A 16,728-nucleotide genomic window follows, 5' to 3' on the forward strand; every position below is an offset into this window, starting at 1 on the left:
AACAAAAACATAATATTCCAGAAACACGCTTTGCCGTTCCTATCAGCTGTTCGTAACACTTCCCACAGTGAAATGATGCACATGCTGTTTTCTTTGCAAATTTGCATCATAGGATTGTTTTTTGTTTTTCCTGCAGTATATAAAAATTGCTGTATCTCCAAAATAAAACTATGAAGACACTCAAAATAAATTTCCTGTTGTTGTAAACTATTTTTTGCAACTTTATTGTATTTAAAGTTTTGAGGGATAAACCTCTTAAATTTCTCCAAGTAGAAATATATGTAAACAAAACAAAAGCGATTTTCAATTTTTTTTTGTAGTTTATTGCACTTTTTTGCAATTTATGTAATTACTATGGACTTAATGCATACATATTATTAAAATATGGGCTATAACAGTTGTATTGATGTATAGCAACTTGAAATGCTCCCACAAATGGCACTACAGCATGTAAAAAAATAATATAAGCTCTGGTGGACTTGGTTCTATAGTAGGTCTTAAAGGGTTAAATAAATATCGTCAAATAATCGTGATCTCAATTTCAGTGAAAATAATCGTGATTATCATTTTTGCCATAATCGAGCAGCCCTATATTAAGGTGAATTTCAGTTTCCATATGATGGATCAGATTTAATTGGCTGCTCCCAACACAAAGCACAGTGATCCAAGACTGGTCTGTCTTCCTGCATATCTTGCTTCCTGACTTGTCTTCATCTGTTTTGTCGCTGTCTCTGTCTTCCTCAGCTATTTTTCTTTTCTCAAGTCATTGGTGCGTCTACTATTTCCTGTGCCTGTGTGTGTCTGCGTGAGCGAGAGGGATCGGGAGAGAGATGTGCTTTTTATGCCATCTCTGTTTCTCAGTGGAATGCAGTTTAGTTGTAGCACAGATTTTCCTGTTATTCTCGGCAGTGCTGCCACTTAGGATAAAATAGATTGAATAAATTTTAATGCTGCTCATCTCTTTTGCTGCCCCCTTTTCCCCTTTGTCCTCACTTTTCTGTTTCCTTCAGTTTCTTTTGCTGTTTCCTGTTCTAATTATAAATTTGTTGTGGATTTGTAAGTGCAAGGGGGTGAGAAGCATTTCTTGGATTGCACGCATAGGTGCACCAAATGGCAACCCCCTAAAATAATTAGTGTTATGCAAAAAAGACAAACAATTAAATCTTTAAAAAATGTGATGTATAATTAAATGAATAACTGCTAATTTCCTTCCCACAGTGAAGAAAGCAATCGAGCTGAAGTCTAGAGGGGTAAAAATGATGCCCAGCAAAGACTCCAGTCACAAAAACGCTGTCTGTAAGTACCCTACAATCTGCCGTGGTTTTGTGTGCTGATGCAGATGCTGTGACCACGTTGTTTAGATGGCATTGCATTACACATTTGGTCAAACATATTTAAACACACACACACACACACACAGAAATGTTGTATATATGCAAGGACACAGGGGATGCATCCATCTTTGATGTGGCAGGAGAAGTGATTTCATCTATTTTTCAATGAGGTCGACTTACTAGGAGACAGGAATTGGTATCATGCTCTCCTTTTCTTTCTGTTTCTTGTAGCAGGTTACTTAATCCTTTCTTAGTACTTTTTTGAGTACTAGTATCAGAATATTAGAAGCAAAAATAAACAAATAAATAAAAACACAAGTTTTAAATATATCTAAATAAAAAACAGTGGATTGATTTAATTTGACTATATAGTATTATAGTTTCCATTAGTTCCCATCTATTACATATTTATTAGTGATACATTAATGCAAAAGTAGCATTGTCTAAGTCTGACAGGTTTAGTCTGCTAGTTCCTAAACTAGAGATCAGACCCTCCAGAGAGCCAGCGAATAGAATAGATCAGAATAGAATAGCTCTTTATTGTCATTGTACATGTACAACAAAGCTGCGACCAAACTGTGCCAGAATGACATATATAAAGTGTAAACAGCAGGAAATAACAAACAGGAGAAATATATACAAAACAAGGGGAATATATGCAAAAATAAGAGACAGTTACACAACAGAGAACAATTAAGTCTGTGGTATTGTAAAAGTAAGGAAAAAACTGCTGCTACAAAAACTATTTTTTCATCATTTGTACTTTTCATGAGTCTTTACTTGATGTGAAAGATTATAACCAAATATGTTTTGTTGCTTAGCACCCATATCCTTGTGTTAGATTCCCACACCAGTATCGCACCAGTATTTTGTGTGTGCTTTCTGATTATTTATACGTTTTTAGTAAGGTGTCAGGAAGAGCAAACTTCAGTGTAGCACAGTGATTTACTTCCTGCTGACTGCCACTCTTGCTTCCAGTGGCACTCTTTACCCATTTAACTTTTTTAAACTACATAAATTTCCAAAAGTGGGCACAATAAAGCGTTGGTGTTGCTCGGCCAACACTGGAAGTGTTCCCACTGTGTCTTATTCATGGCCCCTGGAGGTGCAGCCAAGAATCCAGAAAGAGATACTGAAATCATTATTGCACAGACTAGAAACAGCCTGTCTGTTAGATTCTAAGTCAGTAAAGAAAGTGAAGCGTCTCACAGAGCAGGAGGGCAAAGACCAAAAATTCTGAAGTGCTTCTTTAATTTCTGTTCTGCCCCCTTTTTCTTTTGCTAAGCTCCCCACTTGACTATTTTCCCATATTGCAGTCCAAATAGTCTGCACATTATTTGCATATAGTACACTGTATATCATCTGAGTGGGATTTATTTTGGTGAAAGCTACAATGAAAGCCAGACTTTCTACTTGAATATAAATATATCCATAAGGCAAGGCTAGCAGCTAGATAAGCCAAGAAAAACATAAAAAACCCAATAAGATCAGAGCCCAGAATGACTTACTGGATAAAAATGTTTATTTTAAGTAAAAAAAAAAAATCACTGTTTTTGCTGTTGCCCATGAGGTACTGTATTTATCCAACCTCAGAGTTTTTCTGTTTTAAACATGAATAATAAAATCCTGGTTTCATTTAAAATAGTTTAAAGGACAACCAGGCATAGCTTGGAAGAATATTTAAGAACGTATGGTGGAACTGCAAAGTAATACTGTTCTTAAAAGTCCAAAGCAGTGACTGTAGATTTGTGCAGTTTTAAATAACCTTAATTTTTGTTGTTCAGTGCACCAGTTTGCAGCATCCTGCCAGAAAAAAATGTCTCCTTTTGAGATGAAACACAACTGGTGTGTTTTTTTCTTTGAAATATAAAAGCAGCCAGTTCTCTGACAAAAAAAAAATAAGCCCAAAGCTTTGTCAGTGGAACTTTCAAGATGATTTATTACTAATACGCCAATGATTTGTTCGAATGCTGGCAAGTAATGTGTAATTGTTGTAGAGTTTAAAAGATTTCTCTCTAGAGGCTGCGTTTAACCATTAAGTATTTACTCCGATTCAGCTTTGTGATATCTCAAACCCAAAAGAACTGTCTCTGCTAACTATTAGACATGCAGTGATTAGAATAGATCACTTGTTATTTAGGAAAGCAAGGGGATAATCTGTGGAAGTCTTCTGCTTTTATGTGGACCTAAGGAGAAATAGTTTTCACCTCAGTGGCAGCTAATGGGAAACCAAATAAAGTTAAACACTATATTGACCACAAGGAAGCAAAACAATAAATTTAGCCGTAAATAAGACAAATATCTCTACAGTCTCTGATGGCAGACATATGTCTTGGCAGCTTGGAGATGCCCCGTAAACAGCATTCCGATTCTGTGACACGGGCTTTTAATTATCACAGAAGCCCAGCCTCATACCTCATCCATCCCTTAGCGTTTAACTTCATAATAGAATCCTCATCAATAATTCTGCCGATTTACACGCTCAGCCAAGCATGCACTGCCGCAATTAACATTAGTGTGGCGCTTTTTGTGTGAACGTATGTGCACGTGTGAAGGGAAATTCTCATGTGCTTTTGTGCTTCTCCATGTGTTGCTGCAATTAATATTTAAACTGGTCTGCACTCTGCGTATTTGAGTGTGTGCATGATTATATAAGGAGTTCCTGGGGCACGTCAGTTTATTATAGTCTTCAATGATATGACGCTGGGTAAAGAACATACCTTTACTTAGATTTACTAAAGTACACACACACAGTCCAGACTCACACATGACCATAACCAAAGTTGTTTCCATATAAAGAATATCTGAAGTCAGAAAGTAATGGTTGGTACTTGTTACAAGAAGCTGGCAAACATAATATCTTGTTATGAGGTAAATTTCTTTCCAAATGTAAATCTTTTATAATGCATGGTGACATATAGTGTTATGTTTTGTATGTATTACCCCAAGAAATAGACTCAGTAAAACTCTGCTGGAGAAAAAAATAAGTTGACCTTTTAAATTGGTTTTGCAGGAGAGAAATTCTCTGTATGTTGTAAAATAACTGTAATCACCAGTGGTTTATATATGCTGAAAGATTCAAAAGTAACTATCCCACTTGTAAAATTGTTATTGCACTTAAGCACATTAGCTTCGTTATCCATAATCATTATGTGGAGCCAAAGCATAGTGATGATAATTACTTATAACTGTGTAGTCCAGGGAGCCCTTTAGCCTCTGCAGCTCTGGAAATAAATTAGAAATTTACCTCACCTTGGGCCCATGTTCATTGAAAACGTGCTCACATGCTTGTCATGGGGACCAAAGCTGAGTAGATGTGGGTTCACATTGGCTGAGCAAGGTTATCCCAGTGTAGACCATCAGGTTGGCAACCAGGGCCATTAAAATATTTTAAAAAAGGAAATCCAAGGTCCACGTTTGGTCCTCAACTAGTCTTTGAACAACACTTCTGTAGACTAAATGACTCCCAGTGGTAATATTATAGCTCTGTGGTGAAGAATCTGCAGTCTTTATGCAATATGTAATCATTACAAAGAACCAGACTGATGGTAATGAGTTTTACCTGTCTAGAGAGTGGAGTGCTTATGAATCATAATCTAAAAGACTGTCTGTAACAGCCTCAAGCTTATATTAAAGCACATTCTAATACACACACAAGTACAGATTTAAATAGGTTCACAGACGGTCGGTTTATGAATAATTTTCATACATGCTATTGATAAAAATCTTACACAATCTAAAGGATGAGATCATTAAAATACACAGCTACAAACTCAGAGTGGTATGTAAAGCAACCCGAAATAATTTCGCTGAGACCAACCCATGGCGGAGTCGCCCTCTCTCAGCAGTAACATTAGCTTACTGCTGAGGATGTGTCATAATTATAGAGAGGCTGAAAGATTGTGATTAAGGAGCGTTACTCCCAAGACAATGACGTACAACTGTAATGAATGATCATTGTGGAAGCGTAATTTATAATCAGTGTTTTCTTTAGGCTTGTCGGGCAATATGGTGCTGGGCCACAGACTACTCGAAAGAAAGAAACACAACCACTTAATATGTAACTTTGTCAGATAGCATAACACCACAGCTAAATAGTTTGGAGGAAACGTCACAGGCACGCTTTCAAAAATATTATGTAATTATGGGTTTGTTCACTCTCATACTGTACGTCTTATATGCGAAAATTTGATGAACTCAACGTAATAGCGTGGGGCCGGAGGGCTGTAGACTTTAGCTCTTGGGTTGATTGACCTGTGAACATGAGAAGGTGGAGGAGAAAAAGAGGGCAGATTGGATAAGAGGCAACAAGAAGAGGGCAGCGCAAGAGAGTATATCAACAATAGACACTTCACACATTTCTCCCGTCATCCTGCAGGCATCTGAAGTGCACCTCAAAAGCTCTTAGCTGAAACACATCAGCTGATCGCACACACACACACACACACCAGCATACGCTCTAACACTCTCACTGCTCCTGCTTTTCTCTTTATGGCCCTGTTTCTTTTGTATTCTTGTCTTTTACTTGTTAATAACTAAACATCTATGCTTCGTTGCTTTGCATTCTCACTTCAAATGTGTTTATTTGTTTCTTTGGATTGCTCTGTAAGTCTGTAAAAAAGTATTCAACTTCCCTGCGTCCCTTTCATGCTTATTTTTAAGACTTTGCGAAACTTTAAAGTTTTTAAAAGTGTTGTCAGTAACGTTCAAACTCAAAGACCACCGGTTTGTACACATTATTGTTTTCTACAGTTAAAAAATACAACACGTAATCCTAAATTTAAGACTCCAGTTTTATTGATTTAAATTTAATGGATTGTTTTGGGGGCTTTCCATAAAATTTCATTTGCATGAGTCTGTTCTAGAGTTTATGATGTCCAGAACTAATGACTCATGATTCACTCTTGTCTTTAAAAAATGGTGTCACCTCCAGTCTGGCTGCTGTGATGTATAGTGGTGATGGCAGTAGCTGCATAATCTCTTTATGCTTGTTGCATACACAATGACTAAAGCTAATGGTTTCGTGCTGACTCTAAAATTAAATAAATAAACAGCAACTACAATAACAACAGAGCAAATGTTCTGTAACTCCTGGAAGATTCATGTTTGTTCAACCACTTTGGTTCCTCAGTAATCTTCAGGCTGGGAGGTGGGCCCTTTTTTTCATAGAGAAATTACATTTTCTGTACAATGTACTATTGCAGCACCTGCTGTTACAGGCTTTTTAGCATTGGCGATGTGACAGTGAAGTTTGTTGTCATATTGGTTCAGTGTTATAAAAAAGCAAAAAACAAACACAGCCCAAAGTTGAATTAATCAATAGAAGATTAATTCAAAGTGTTGAAATACTGATCTCACTATATATTTTGTGTAAAAATACTCATGGCTATACTGATTTTACTATCAATGATCACTCCTTTTAAGTTTAAGCAACAGTTGCATTGAAGTCAGTTTAATAAATCAAGCTGTGCTGGTGTTGTGCTGGAATATCCTTTCTTCAAATAAGTGAGTGAATTGTACAAAACATCAGTAACACCCATCAAACTACCAGATCAATCGTTTATATTCAGTTAAATTAAAAAAAAAAACCCTGACAGCGTCAATCAAACCTGAACACTGTTATCTTTGTTAACGTATCAATCGATTGGTTTGGAGTGTTTGCTTGTAACTTGTAACCACAGCTGCTAAAAATTAACTAATAGTAACTTGTGTCTTATTTTGGCTCAAATGGCAGAAAGTTACTGAGGTAAAGGAATACTAAACGTATACAGGCACCAATGAGCAAACAAATCCTTTTTCGTTGTTGTTGTTTTTAATTGAATTGAGTTTATTTATTGAAATACTAAATAAAAAGTTGACTTTTATACATGAAAGGTTTGCTGAGGAGACTTTGATAATATGTAAATTGCACTGTGCGTCATAAGGTTATGTTTAAATGCTGAATGATCTTTTAAGTGCAAATTGGATTAAGTCAGCGTGAGGATTTTTGATATCGGCCCAGCAGTGATATTTGTCCTTTTTTTTCCTACAACAATCTCATGTTGTTTGCATGAGCTGGATTTGTTTCCGCCGTATGAACCTTTTCATTTTTTGCCAATGAAAACCATTTGAACACGAGTGAGAGAGAAAGCAGTGAGCGATCATGAAAGAGAAAGTGCGTTTTAGAGTGTGTCTGTGTGGTGATTTTTTTTTGGACGGAACATCAAAACCACGGCAGAGCAATAAGACAGCTTGTTCTGTTTGCATCATATCGCACACAAACAGTCTATACACTCACAACCTCTCATCGCGCACAAAACACAATCACACAAATGCAGCAAATCATTCATCCATCTTTTATGCTAGGATGCACAAAACTTTGGCATCCCTTTGTAAACTGCAGCTAATGTGAGAGGGGGGGAAAAAGCCGAGGGAGCACGCTGAGAATGCAAAAGTGGAAAGGAGGAGTGAGCGGGAGCAGATACAAACAGAAAACAGGAAGAGAAATAAAAGATGGGCAGAAAGACAGGGTGAAGTGTTCAGAGGTCAGATATTTCACTTTCTCTGGGTAATATTTTATAAGCCTGCAAGATTATTCTCACATGCTTTTCTTCGCACTACACAGTTTAGAGCTCTCATTTCCCCGCACTTTTACTTATTTCCTATCTCTTTTTTATTTGTGTTTTGCTCACCGTCATTATTCATCCCCAGAGTTCCATTAAGACAGAGCTGGTCTAAACTGGTTTCTTTCATGTTGTCTGGTCTCATTTACATTTACATTATGATTTAGCCATGCAGCAGATGTTCCCACTCTGAGCAAACTCTGAAACCAATTCAATATCGCAAATACAAGCTGGACAAAATTTGTCATGTATCTTGTTTTTGTTTTGTTTTGTTACTGCAGATAGTTGAGAAAGCCAATCAGATTGCAACTTATGCATTTAGGCATGTGACAATTTTCTCTGATGGTACGAGCAGAATTTGGTGAAAAGCATGGATCCACCCTGTATTCCCTTAACTGTTTAGGCTAGTGGTGATATGATTGTGTGGGGGGAATTTTCTTGGGACACTTTGGATCCCTTTGCACAAACTGAGCCTACCTGATCAGTATCAAGTTCATTGTAGCTGACGATGTCCATCCCTTTGGTGTGCCCATCATCAAATGGCTGCTTCCAGCAGGGTAACAGGCACCGTGTCACAAGGCTCAAATCTTCTCAAACTGCTTTATTAAACATGACAGTGAGTTCACTGTACTCAAATGACCTTCACAGTCTCCAGATTTCAACCCAGTAGAGCACCTTTGGGATGTGGTGGAACGGATGGTTGGCATCATGGATGTGCAGCAACTGTGTGATGCTATTATGTCAATATGGACCAAAAACTAACCAAATAGCTCACTAACTATTAATTCTGTAACTGTGGTTGAAAAAAGAAATTCTCACAAACCCAACAGAAAACAAAACATCAGAAAACATAAATGGTCCAAAAGGTCGAGTCCTTGATGAAAGTCATCTGCCTACACACATAACACTGAGTTTTAGATCATTCTTGCACGAGGGAAGAAAGGTGGTCCCGATAATGAAAAGGAGAGTGGAGAAATTACACAGCACTGGGAAGTTCTTAACAGTTAAGCATTAAGACTTTAATAAGCACTCTGTGATATTTTGCCATCGGTTGGTTTTATATTCCCTGCCTGTTTTTTCTTTTATGTCTGAGTCCTGGTATTGAGCATGCTGGCTCCCAATCATGGTTTACTAGGACACTTGATAGAACTGAGCTATTGTTAACAAAATATATTTTACTGTGCCTTTCTGCTATGACAAGTCAAAATGTCAGCCATGAAAGGTCTATTAAACTGCACACAAAATAATTTATATGAAGGCAAACCTGCCTTACATCATAGGTTAAAACCCTGCCTCTGGATCACATTGCAGTACTCCTTATGGCAAGTTTCTGCTTTTACATCTAAGGAAATGCATAGAGCTGATGCAAATTGAAAAGTTAAATGTGAAAAGTCCTCAGTGTCTGGTAAAATAGTTTTTTGGCTGCTTTGGCTGAGTTAAAGCAAGTCTATGTGATCTCCTTTTTAATAAATAAAAGGTGTAAAACTAAACAGTGATAAAGGCTCGTCCATTTCCAGAATTTTGTTTATTCCATCAGTTAAAATTAGAAGTCTTTCAGTGAAAGAAAGAAAACTGTTGTTTGGAACTGTCTTCCTCATTCTTTCCTCAAAACCAGGAATAGCTGAGATTTGCATTTCATAGGCTTTACAGCATTATTTTTTAACACAGAACATAAAAACACACAAAAAAAAGGTTTTCAAGTAAGGATGGACTTTAAATTCCAACTTGAAGAGGTGAGCACATGCCTCTTTTTTAAAATTCTCAAGAACCGCTAGGTGTTAGTTCTCACAGTTGGAGTTATCTTGTTTGTACATCGTGGTTGGACTATAATCACATATTGAAAAATACTCAGAATCCACTTTCATCTCACTGCAAAAGGAGGTATGAAGGCAAATTTAATAAGTTTCCTGTTGGCATAAAAGGATGCATGCAGCCCTCTAAAACTGCTAAATTTCCATGATAGGGTGTAAAATAATATCCTGAAACCAGACACTGCATCCATCTTTCTTTCCTTTCTTTCAGTGGGTCAAAGTGGTCTCGCTGGTGATGTTTGTCCAGATCCTGGAGTTCCCGAAAACGGCAAGAGGATGGGCTCTACTTTCCAGTAAGTGAAGCTGTATTTTGTTTTTAGACTCACCTCTTGAGTCTAAATGTTGTTGTCTCACATGCAGAAATCAGACTGACCTAGAAAGGTCCCAGGTGTTTTGTTGCAATACATTACATTAGCTAACCTGGCACAAGCCATCAAATCATTTGGCTGACATGTGAGTACAGGAATGTTTCCTCAGTGTTTGTTTATTTTCTGCTTGGTTTGAGTTGTTGAAGCATTTTAATTCATAAGTCAGAACAGATTGGCAGTTGGCCACAAAATACTTGTGGTAAACCAGTTAAGTTCTCAGTTTTAATGAAAAAACCTAAATGAGCTCTGCCTACCATGCTCTGCTTTTCCTTAACCTGTCTATTCTACATACACGTTTGATAATGGTCAATACATAAGGAGAGTAAAACTTCTTTAACTAGGTTTGATGACTCCTCTGTACTGTTCTCTCACTTCAAGCAATAGTGTTGTAGTTGGCTGACAAAATTGATCACTGTGTGAGGAACATCTAGTTCTTCTTCATTTTCCGAGAGACTGAAGTGTTTTGTGGTTTATGCATCATTATAAATAATGTATGTCCATTGGGGATGTGTTGTTAGAACATGAGCTTTTTAGATGCAAAGCACCATATGTAACTGGGTTGAAACCTACTTGGAAAAACACAATAAATTGTACAAACAGATGTTTTGTTTAGTGTTTGCTTCACCAGCCGCCCCTACATCAAGAAGTGTCACCTACAGGAAAACAAATTATTAGCAAAAAATGTAATCCTGCAAATTCAGATGTAATCCAGATGTCCCCATCTCATTAAATTTGCAAACACACAAACAATAGTAAAGGGGGGCAATCCAAGAACTCTCTGTGTTAGAGATGTAAGTAGCATGTTAAATGTATGGGACATGTACTTAAATCACCTCTTTTATGTGAAATCAATTCATGACTGTTCATAACAGTATCAACTTTAAAGCTATGACAGAAGAATCAATTCAGAATTAGTTTTCTGCCTGTGGAATCTAACTACCAAACAGCTCTAGCAGCAAATATTCCTACTGCAGTTCAGCTCGAGAGCGAGTTGGGCCGATAGCTTTTTGGGCAATGACATAATTCTCTGAAGTATTGATTAGAGTCCAGGTTAACTTGTTCTACAGCTGAACTGTTGTATGAAAAACATTCTCACAACATTTAGCCCTGTCAAAGCGCTTTCAAAGAGGTGGGTGTCAAAGTCTACAGTCAATATTTTTTAATCACATCACCTTCGGTTTACATCAAGGTCCAAACAATCAAGAACCTGAATAGCAGATTAGACTTAGAAACCAAGATAAAAGTGTGGAGAAGGAAATAAATCATCCAAAGCACACAACGTTATCGATCAAACATGGTTCCGTTTTTTGGCATTTTATGGCTGCCAGTGGAATCTGGCCATTAGTGTTTATTGATGACGTGACTGCTGATAGAAGTAACAGGACGAATTCTGAAGTGTATTGGACTATACTCTCTGCTCAGATTCAGACACATACTGTGAAACTGGTTGGACAGTGTTCATAGTGCACATGAATGATGACCCAAAGCATACTGCAAGAGTAACCCAAGAGTTTCTTGAAGCAAAGAAATTGGATATTCTTCCATTGCCAAGTCAGGGACCTAATCTCAAACCAACAGGTGATTTTTAGTTTCTGAAGACAAAACTGAAGGTGGCTGGAGTAAAGGACTAACAGAATATCTAAATTGCATTGCATCTCAAATGCAGAATATGTTGTTGTTCGTGGGTTTTGGACTTCAGGCTGTCAATGATCGCATTTTTTAAATTTTTTTTTTTTTTTTGTAGCGGAAAACTACAAAATTGCTTTATTATCCAAAAACATATGGACATAGGTGTTTGAAGGGATAGAATATAGACGTATTAGAATTGTTTCCACACACACATATATATATTTTGAAATGTTCTTTCAGCTTTGTTTTCAATTCTTTTTGTAAAATCTGTAAATACATAAGCAAGATGGAGCATGAAATTCCCAGTATTTCATGCTAATGCTTGCAAAGTTAAACTTTTTTTTAAGGCTCTTTGAACATGCAGCTGTGTCTTTACCCTCACCTCAGTCATTAGCTGGTAACCTTCAGTGTTTGGAACAGCTTTGTAGGTGAGAGGAAGGCCATAGAAATCATCCTCATTTTGAATGAACCTTTATTTCCTTTGTCTGATGTACACAATACATAAAATTCAGCTGTTACTCAGATATAATAATAATAATAATAATGGATTGGATTTATATAGCGCTTTTCGGGCCCTCAAAGCGCTTTACAATTCCACTATTCATTCACTCTCACATTCACACACTGGTGGAGGCAGCTACAGTTGTAGCCACAGCTGCCCTGGGGCAGACTGACAGAAGCGAGGCTGCCATATCGCGCCATCGGCCCCTCTGGCCATCACCAGTAGGCGGTAGGTGAAGTGTCTTGCCCAAGGACACAACGACCGAGACTGTCCGAGCCGGGGCTCAAACCGGCAGCCTTCCGGTTACAAGACAAACTGCCAACTCTTTGAGCCACAATCGCCCATTTAGGCTTATAGTACAGTCTTTATATTTGAATACAGTAAGTTCAGCAATCAGCAATGCCACACATATGTCACGATGGCTGTGGCTTTTCAGCTTCTCTCATTTCATGAGTGCAGCTTATGTTATTCAAACAAGTCTCCTTACAGAAAAGTGAATTAATGAACACATCTACATTTAACAGCATAATGAAAGACTGCCTTATTATTTCCTAATGACCCTAATGAGTCAGTTATTATAAGGCATATTCTTCAATGTCTTGCTATTGGCCTTATATTCTCATTTGAGGAATATAAGAAATGTAACAGACATATCTCATATAGCTCTATCCTTTGATACATGTGTATCACACTAGTTTATAATGTGCTGCCCCTTTATTCAAGAAAATAATGTAAACCTCATTCATTTCACTCTGTTGTTCAAATGTAGTCCTGGTTTCAGCTCAATTAAAGGCTGGTTTAGCTACTTCTGTAGTATTATTTATACTGGAGTTTTTCCAAGAGTTAGGACACATGTTGACACACTTTGCAGTTCCTTTTTGACCTAATAGACAATTTTTTGTCCTATTTTATGACCACTATACTATTTCTTTATGGCTTTAATGAAGGAATTATATGATTGTAAAATACTGTATATGGCATATCTTACATTCTGTCCTATAAAAACATTTTCATGTAACAGCAGTCTTGTGCAAGATATACTGTAGAAAGTTGCACAAGTTTTGTATTAAGTTTATTTCATACAATACAGGCTATGCTTTAGACTATTCTAATCGGAGTAATTAAAGGCATGAAGGAGTAGTACAGTAGGGGTAAAGTAGGATAAAAAATACAAATCTAAACAATTGCAAAACTGCTAAAAAATTATTGGGCTTTTAATTTTCCATCCTTCTTAGGTGTTGCTTTAATGCATGCAGGAATTATGTAAATAATGTAACAGCACAGAGAAGATTCAGGAAAGTACTGCAAAATGTAACAAAGAGAGTATACTGAGAGAACAGTGGGCAGGAGAAAGCTTGAAAGCACTGAAGAGTGATGGCCCTAAATACAGAAAATGTTAGGCTGTTGAGCAGGAGAGAGACAGAGATCTGAAGATGTTCCTCGGACTAATAGAGAACAAATGGTAAGGAGGGGAAGTAAACATGTGGAGTATTCTTCAGTTTTTCTTTGAAGTAAAGAATATGTTTGTATTGAATGAACAATAATAGCTCTGATATGTACGGCTAGATAAATATTTTGTTTCTAAAAATGTTTTTTATTTGAGATATTCTATTGTCACTGGAACGATTTTCCTGTGAATTTATGCTCGATAACGTGAAATGACAAGGCAGAATCACTCATTTACCAACGTATCAGACATTTTTGGCAGATATGTGTTGAATGATGTTAGCAAACAAAACAGCTTTGAACAAGACTAATATTTAATGAAGTGTAAAGAATTGATTGACAGATAACAAAAAGGATGCATCTAAAATAGATGAGAAATAACTTTTAGCTAGCTTAGGTGTAGCTAAATAAGTGTAAGAGTTATTGCAGTCTGAAGGCATATGTAAGCATGAAATGTAGATGAAGTCATTTCCCAAACCTACAGTGCTGCCATGAGCAGACTGATTCTTGAAATAGGAAACATTTAAAACCACCTTGACTTTTCCTATTGTTGACTATATGAACAAACGGAGTAACACGAGGGGGAAGCTCATTGGTCAGGGGAACATGTGAGAATCTATTGCAGGAAAACCATCGCATAAACACTCAATCGATGAGGCATTTATGTTGGAGTAGTTAGACAAAAACCACTTTGAGCAAAAAGGACATAAGGGTGTCATTTGAGTTTGGCAAACTTCTTTTAAAGGTCTCTGTGCACAATTATTAAACGTTTCTCTAGTCTGATAACAAACACAGAATTCGCAGAGGTCCTTGAAAATAATCTGCTCTGAAGTGAATGATCCTGACATATTAATAAGAGTTTACATTTCGCTGTGACCTGAACCATGCGTCAGAGACAATGATGGGGGTGCGGCTTTCTATGCAAGTGTCTAGGTCAAGCCGCCTAAATATGCTGTGTTTGGACATTTTTTTATCCCAATCTGATTTACATTTGCAAAAATTTCACTTTGGTCTTGTGGGTTGTTGATCAACTTACCTATAAATCCTAGAAAAAATCACTATCCATCCTGTCAGTGTGACTGTATTTGATGTAGTCTTTTTAGATGTCGTTAGATTGTACTGCACAGCAGCCCTGCGACAAGCTCCGAGCTTGCTTGCACTGCGTGCCCCACTTCTAGGACACACTGGCAAGGAAAGTTTCAAGTCTTGGCCGGTAAACAAGGACTCAGTGGATACGGGGATTTTTAAATTATTCACTCAATGGTGTCAGTCACCTACACTAATCAGTACAAAGGGACAAATTATTCCGTTTAATCAGGAGTGAGCTATTATAAAATTATGATCTCTCCCTGGGACTCATCCACTTACCATCAGTGGCAGGTGAAATGTAACGTGCTCAATTTTCACCATTTTCTGAAACTATTTTCAGGCCAAAAAATGTAAACGATAATCATCTTTTAATCTCTGATTCCTGCTGGTCTTCTTTGCTGGTAGATAGTATGACTTCACTAACTCTCTTGCCATTAATGGAGTTGTTTGAATTAGTGAAATAGCATTACCTCCTTCTGTGTGAGTGTGTCTAAGCATTTATGTGCAAGTGTGTGCATGCTTGTTGGCAAGGATGTCTTTGGTGTTTTTATCTAATCATCATTAAGCACTGAGCTACATGAGGTGGAACTGAATTGTGGTTTGGTGAAGTGAAACAGGGCTAATAGGAGAACATACTAGGGCTGGGTATCGTCACTGATTTCTAGAATCGATTCAATTCCGATTCACAAGGTCCCGAATCGATTCGATCCACGATTCGATTTAATTTGATTCGATTCGATTTAAATCTGGGAAATTTTGACAGTCAGAAATATTATAATTCAGATCAGTACATTTACATATTTTTGTATCAATAAAAAGGAAGCTGACACACGCAAGACTTTATCAAAGGTGTAAGCATCACAGCAGATGCCTTTGTGTCAAAGTAGCTGAAGATAAAACACAGAAAAACATGAAGGTGGTTTTCCTGGCCTGGGATTTTATAAAAATATTCTGCAGTACATCAAAAACGAAAGAAAACCATTAATCAACATATGAACATTACCTCTGAAGTTACAGAGGTTTTATTAGAGACACGGTTAAGCGTTTTGCATTTTGAATAATTTTAAAAAGTTTAAATTTGTTCAGTATTGAACAGCAGAAATGAGGTTTTCTTTTCGGAAGAATGTAAAAGGGAAAAAAACAGCGGCCGACAGCGCTGTAAACAACAGTAGACTTGTGCGTAACAAGCAAGCGAATGATGAAGAAAGGGAAACTGTTCTTGAAGTACACAGAGAGAGAGAGAGGGCGAGAGAGAGACAGAGAGAGAGAGAGACAGAGAGAGAGAGAGGGCGAGAGAGAGAGAGAGAGAGAGACAGAGAGAGAGAGAGGGCGAGAGAGAGAGACAGAGAGAGAGAGCTGTGCATCGCGGTGGAAGCAAAACAGTAAAAGTCAGAGTGAATTCATGACGATGTTTATGTGAATCTTCTTTTGCTGCTGGTTCGGTCAATATTGTTTGGAAAGAGATCAAACTAACAGCTTTAGAATCAGCGCATAAAGGGCGTGAACACAAAGCGCGGACCCGCCGACAGATCAGAATCAGTGAGCTGTCGGCTTTCAGCCCCGACCGTGTCCGTGCCGTCGGGTGAGAAAGGCGACATCTAAATGATTCTGATCCGTGGGTCGTGCTGTGTGTTTAAGTCTTTGTGCAGAATCCGTGTTCCTGCTCTCATTTACTGTCTTAGCTGTTTGGTGGTTCTTGAAATTTTGTGAGATGTCACCAGAGATTCTGGCATTTCGGGCAAAATAAATTTATATTAAAAAAATCGATTCAGGATTTTAATTAATCGATTTTACGTTATCCAAGCCATAATCGATTTTAATCAATGAATCGATTATAAAAACCCACCCCTAGAACATACTGTAGAATGGGGTTTTAAATTTCTGGGGACGTACAAGATCGCTGTCACTTAGCAGGTTTGGGATGTTTTGTTTAATAGAAAAACAATA

General features: G+C 37.4%; 1 protein-coding gene across 2 annotated transcripts in view; it reads left to right on the top strand.

The window, feature by feature from the left end:
• LOC146678517 (CUB and sushi domain-containing protein 1-like) overlaps positions 1-16,728 on the top strand; it is a 479,448-nt gene that overhangs the window by 276,995 nt on the left and 185,725 nt on the right. For both annotated transcript variants that reach the window (XM_085400429.1, XM_085400436.1), the window contains exons 7-8: positions 1,219-1,296; positions 9,959-10,040. In XM_085400429.1, the coding sequence (XP_085256555.1) occupies positions 1,219-1,296; positions 9,959-10,040 (160 nt within the window). The remainder of the gene's footprint in view (positions 1-1,218; positions 1,297-9,958; positions 10,041-16,728) is intronic.

This window comes from Rhamphochromis longiceps, linkage group LG1 (assembly GCF_057381845.1).
Source record: "Rhamphochromis longiceps isolate RC_006_pf linkage group LG1, R_longiceps_female_GT1.1, whole genome shotgun sequence".
Classification (NCBI taxonomy): domain Eukaryota; kingdom Metazoa; phylum Chordata; class Actinopteri; order Cichliformes; family Cichlidae; genus Rhamphochromis; species Rhamphochromis longiceps.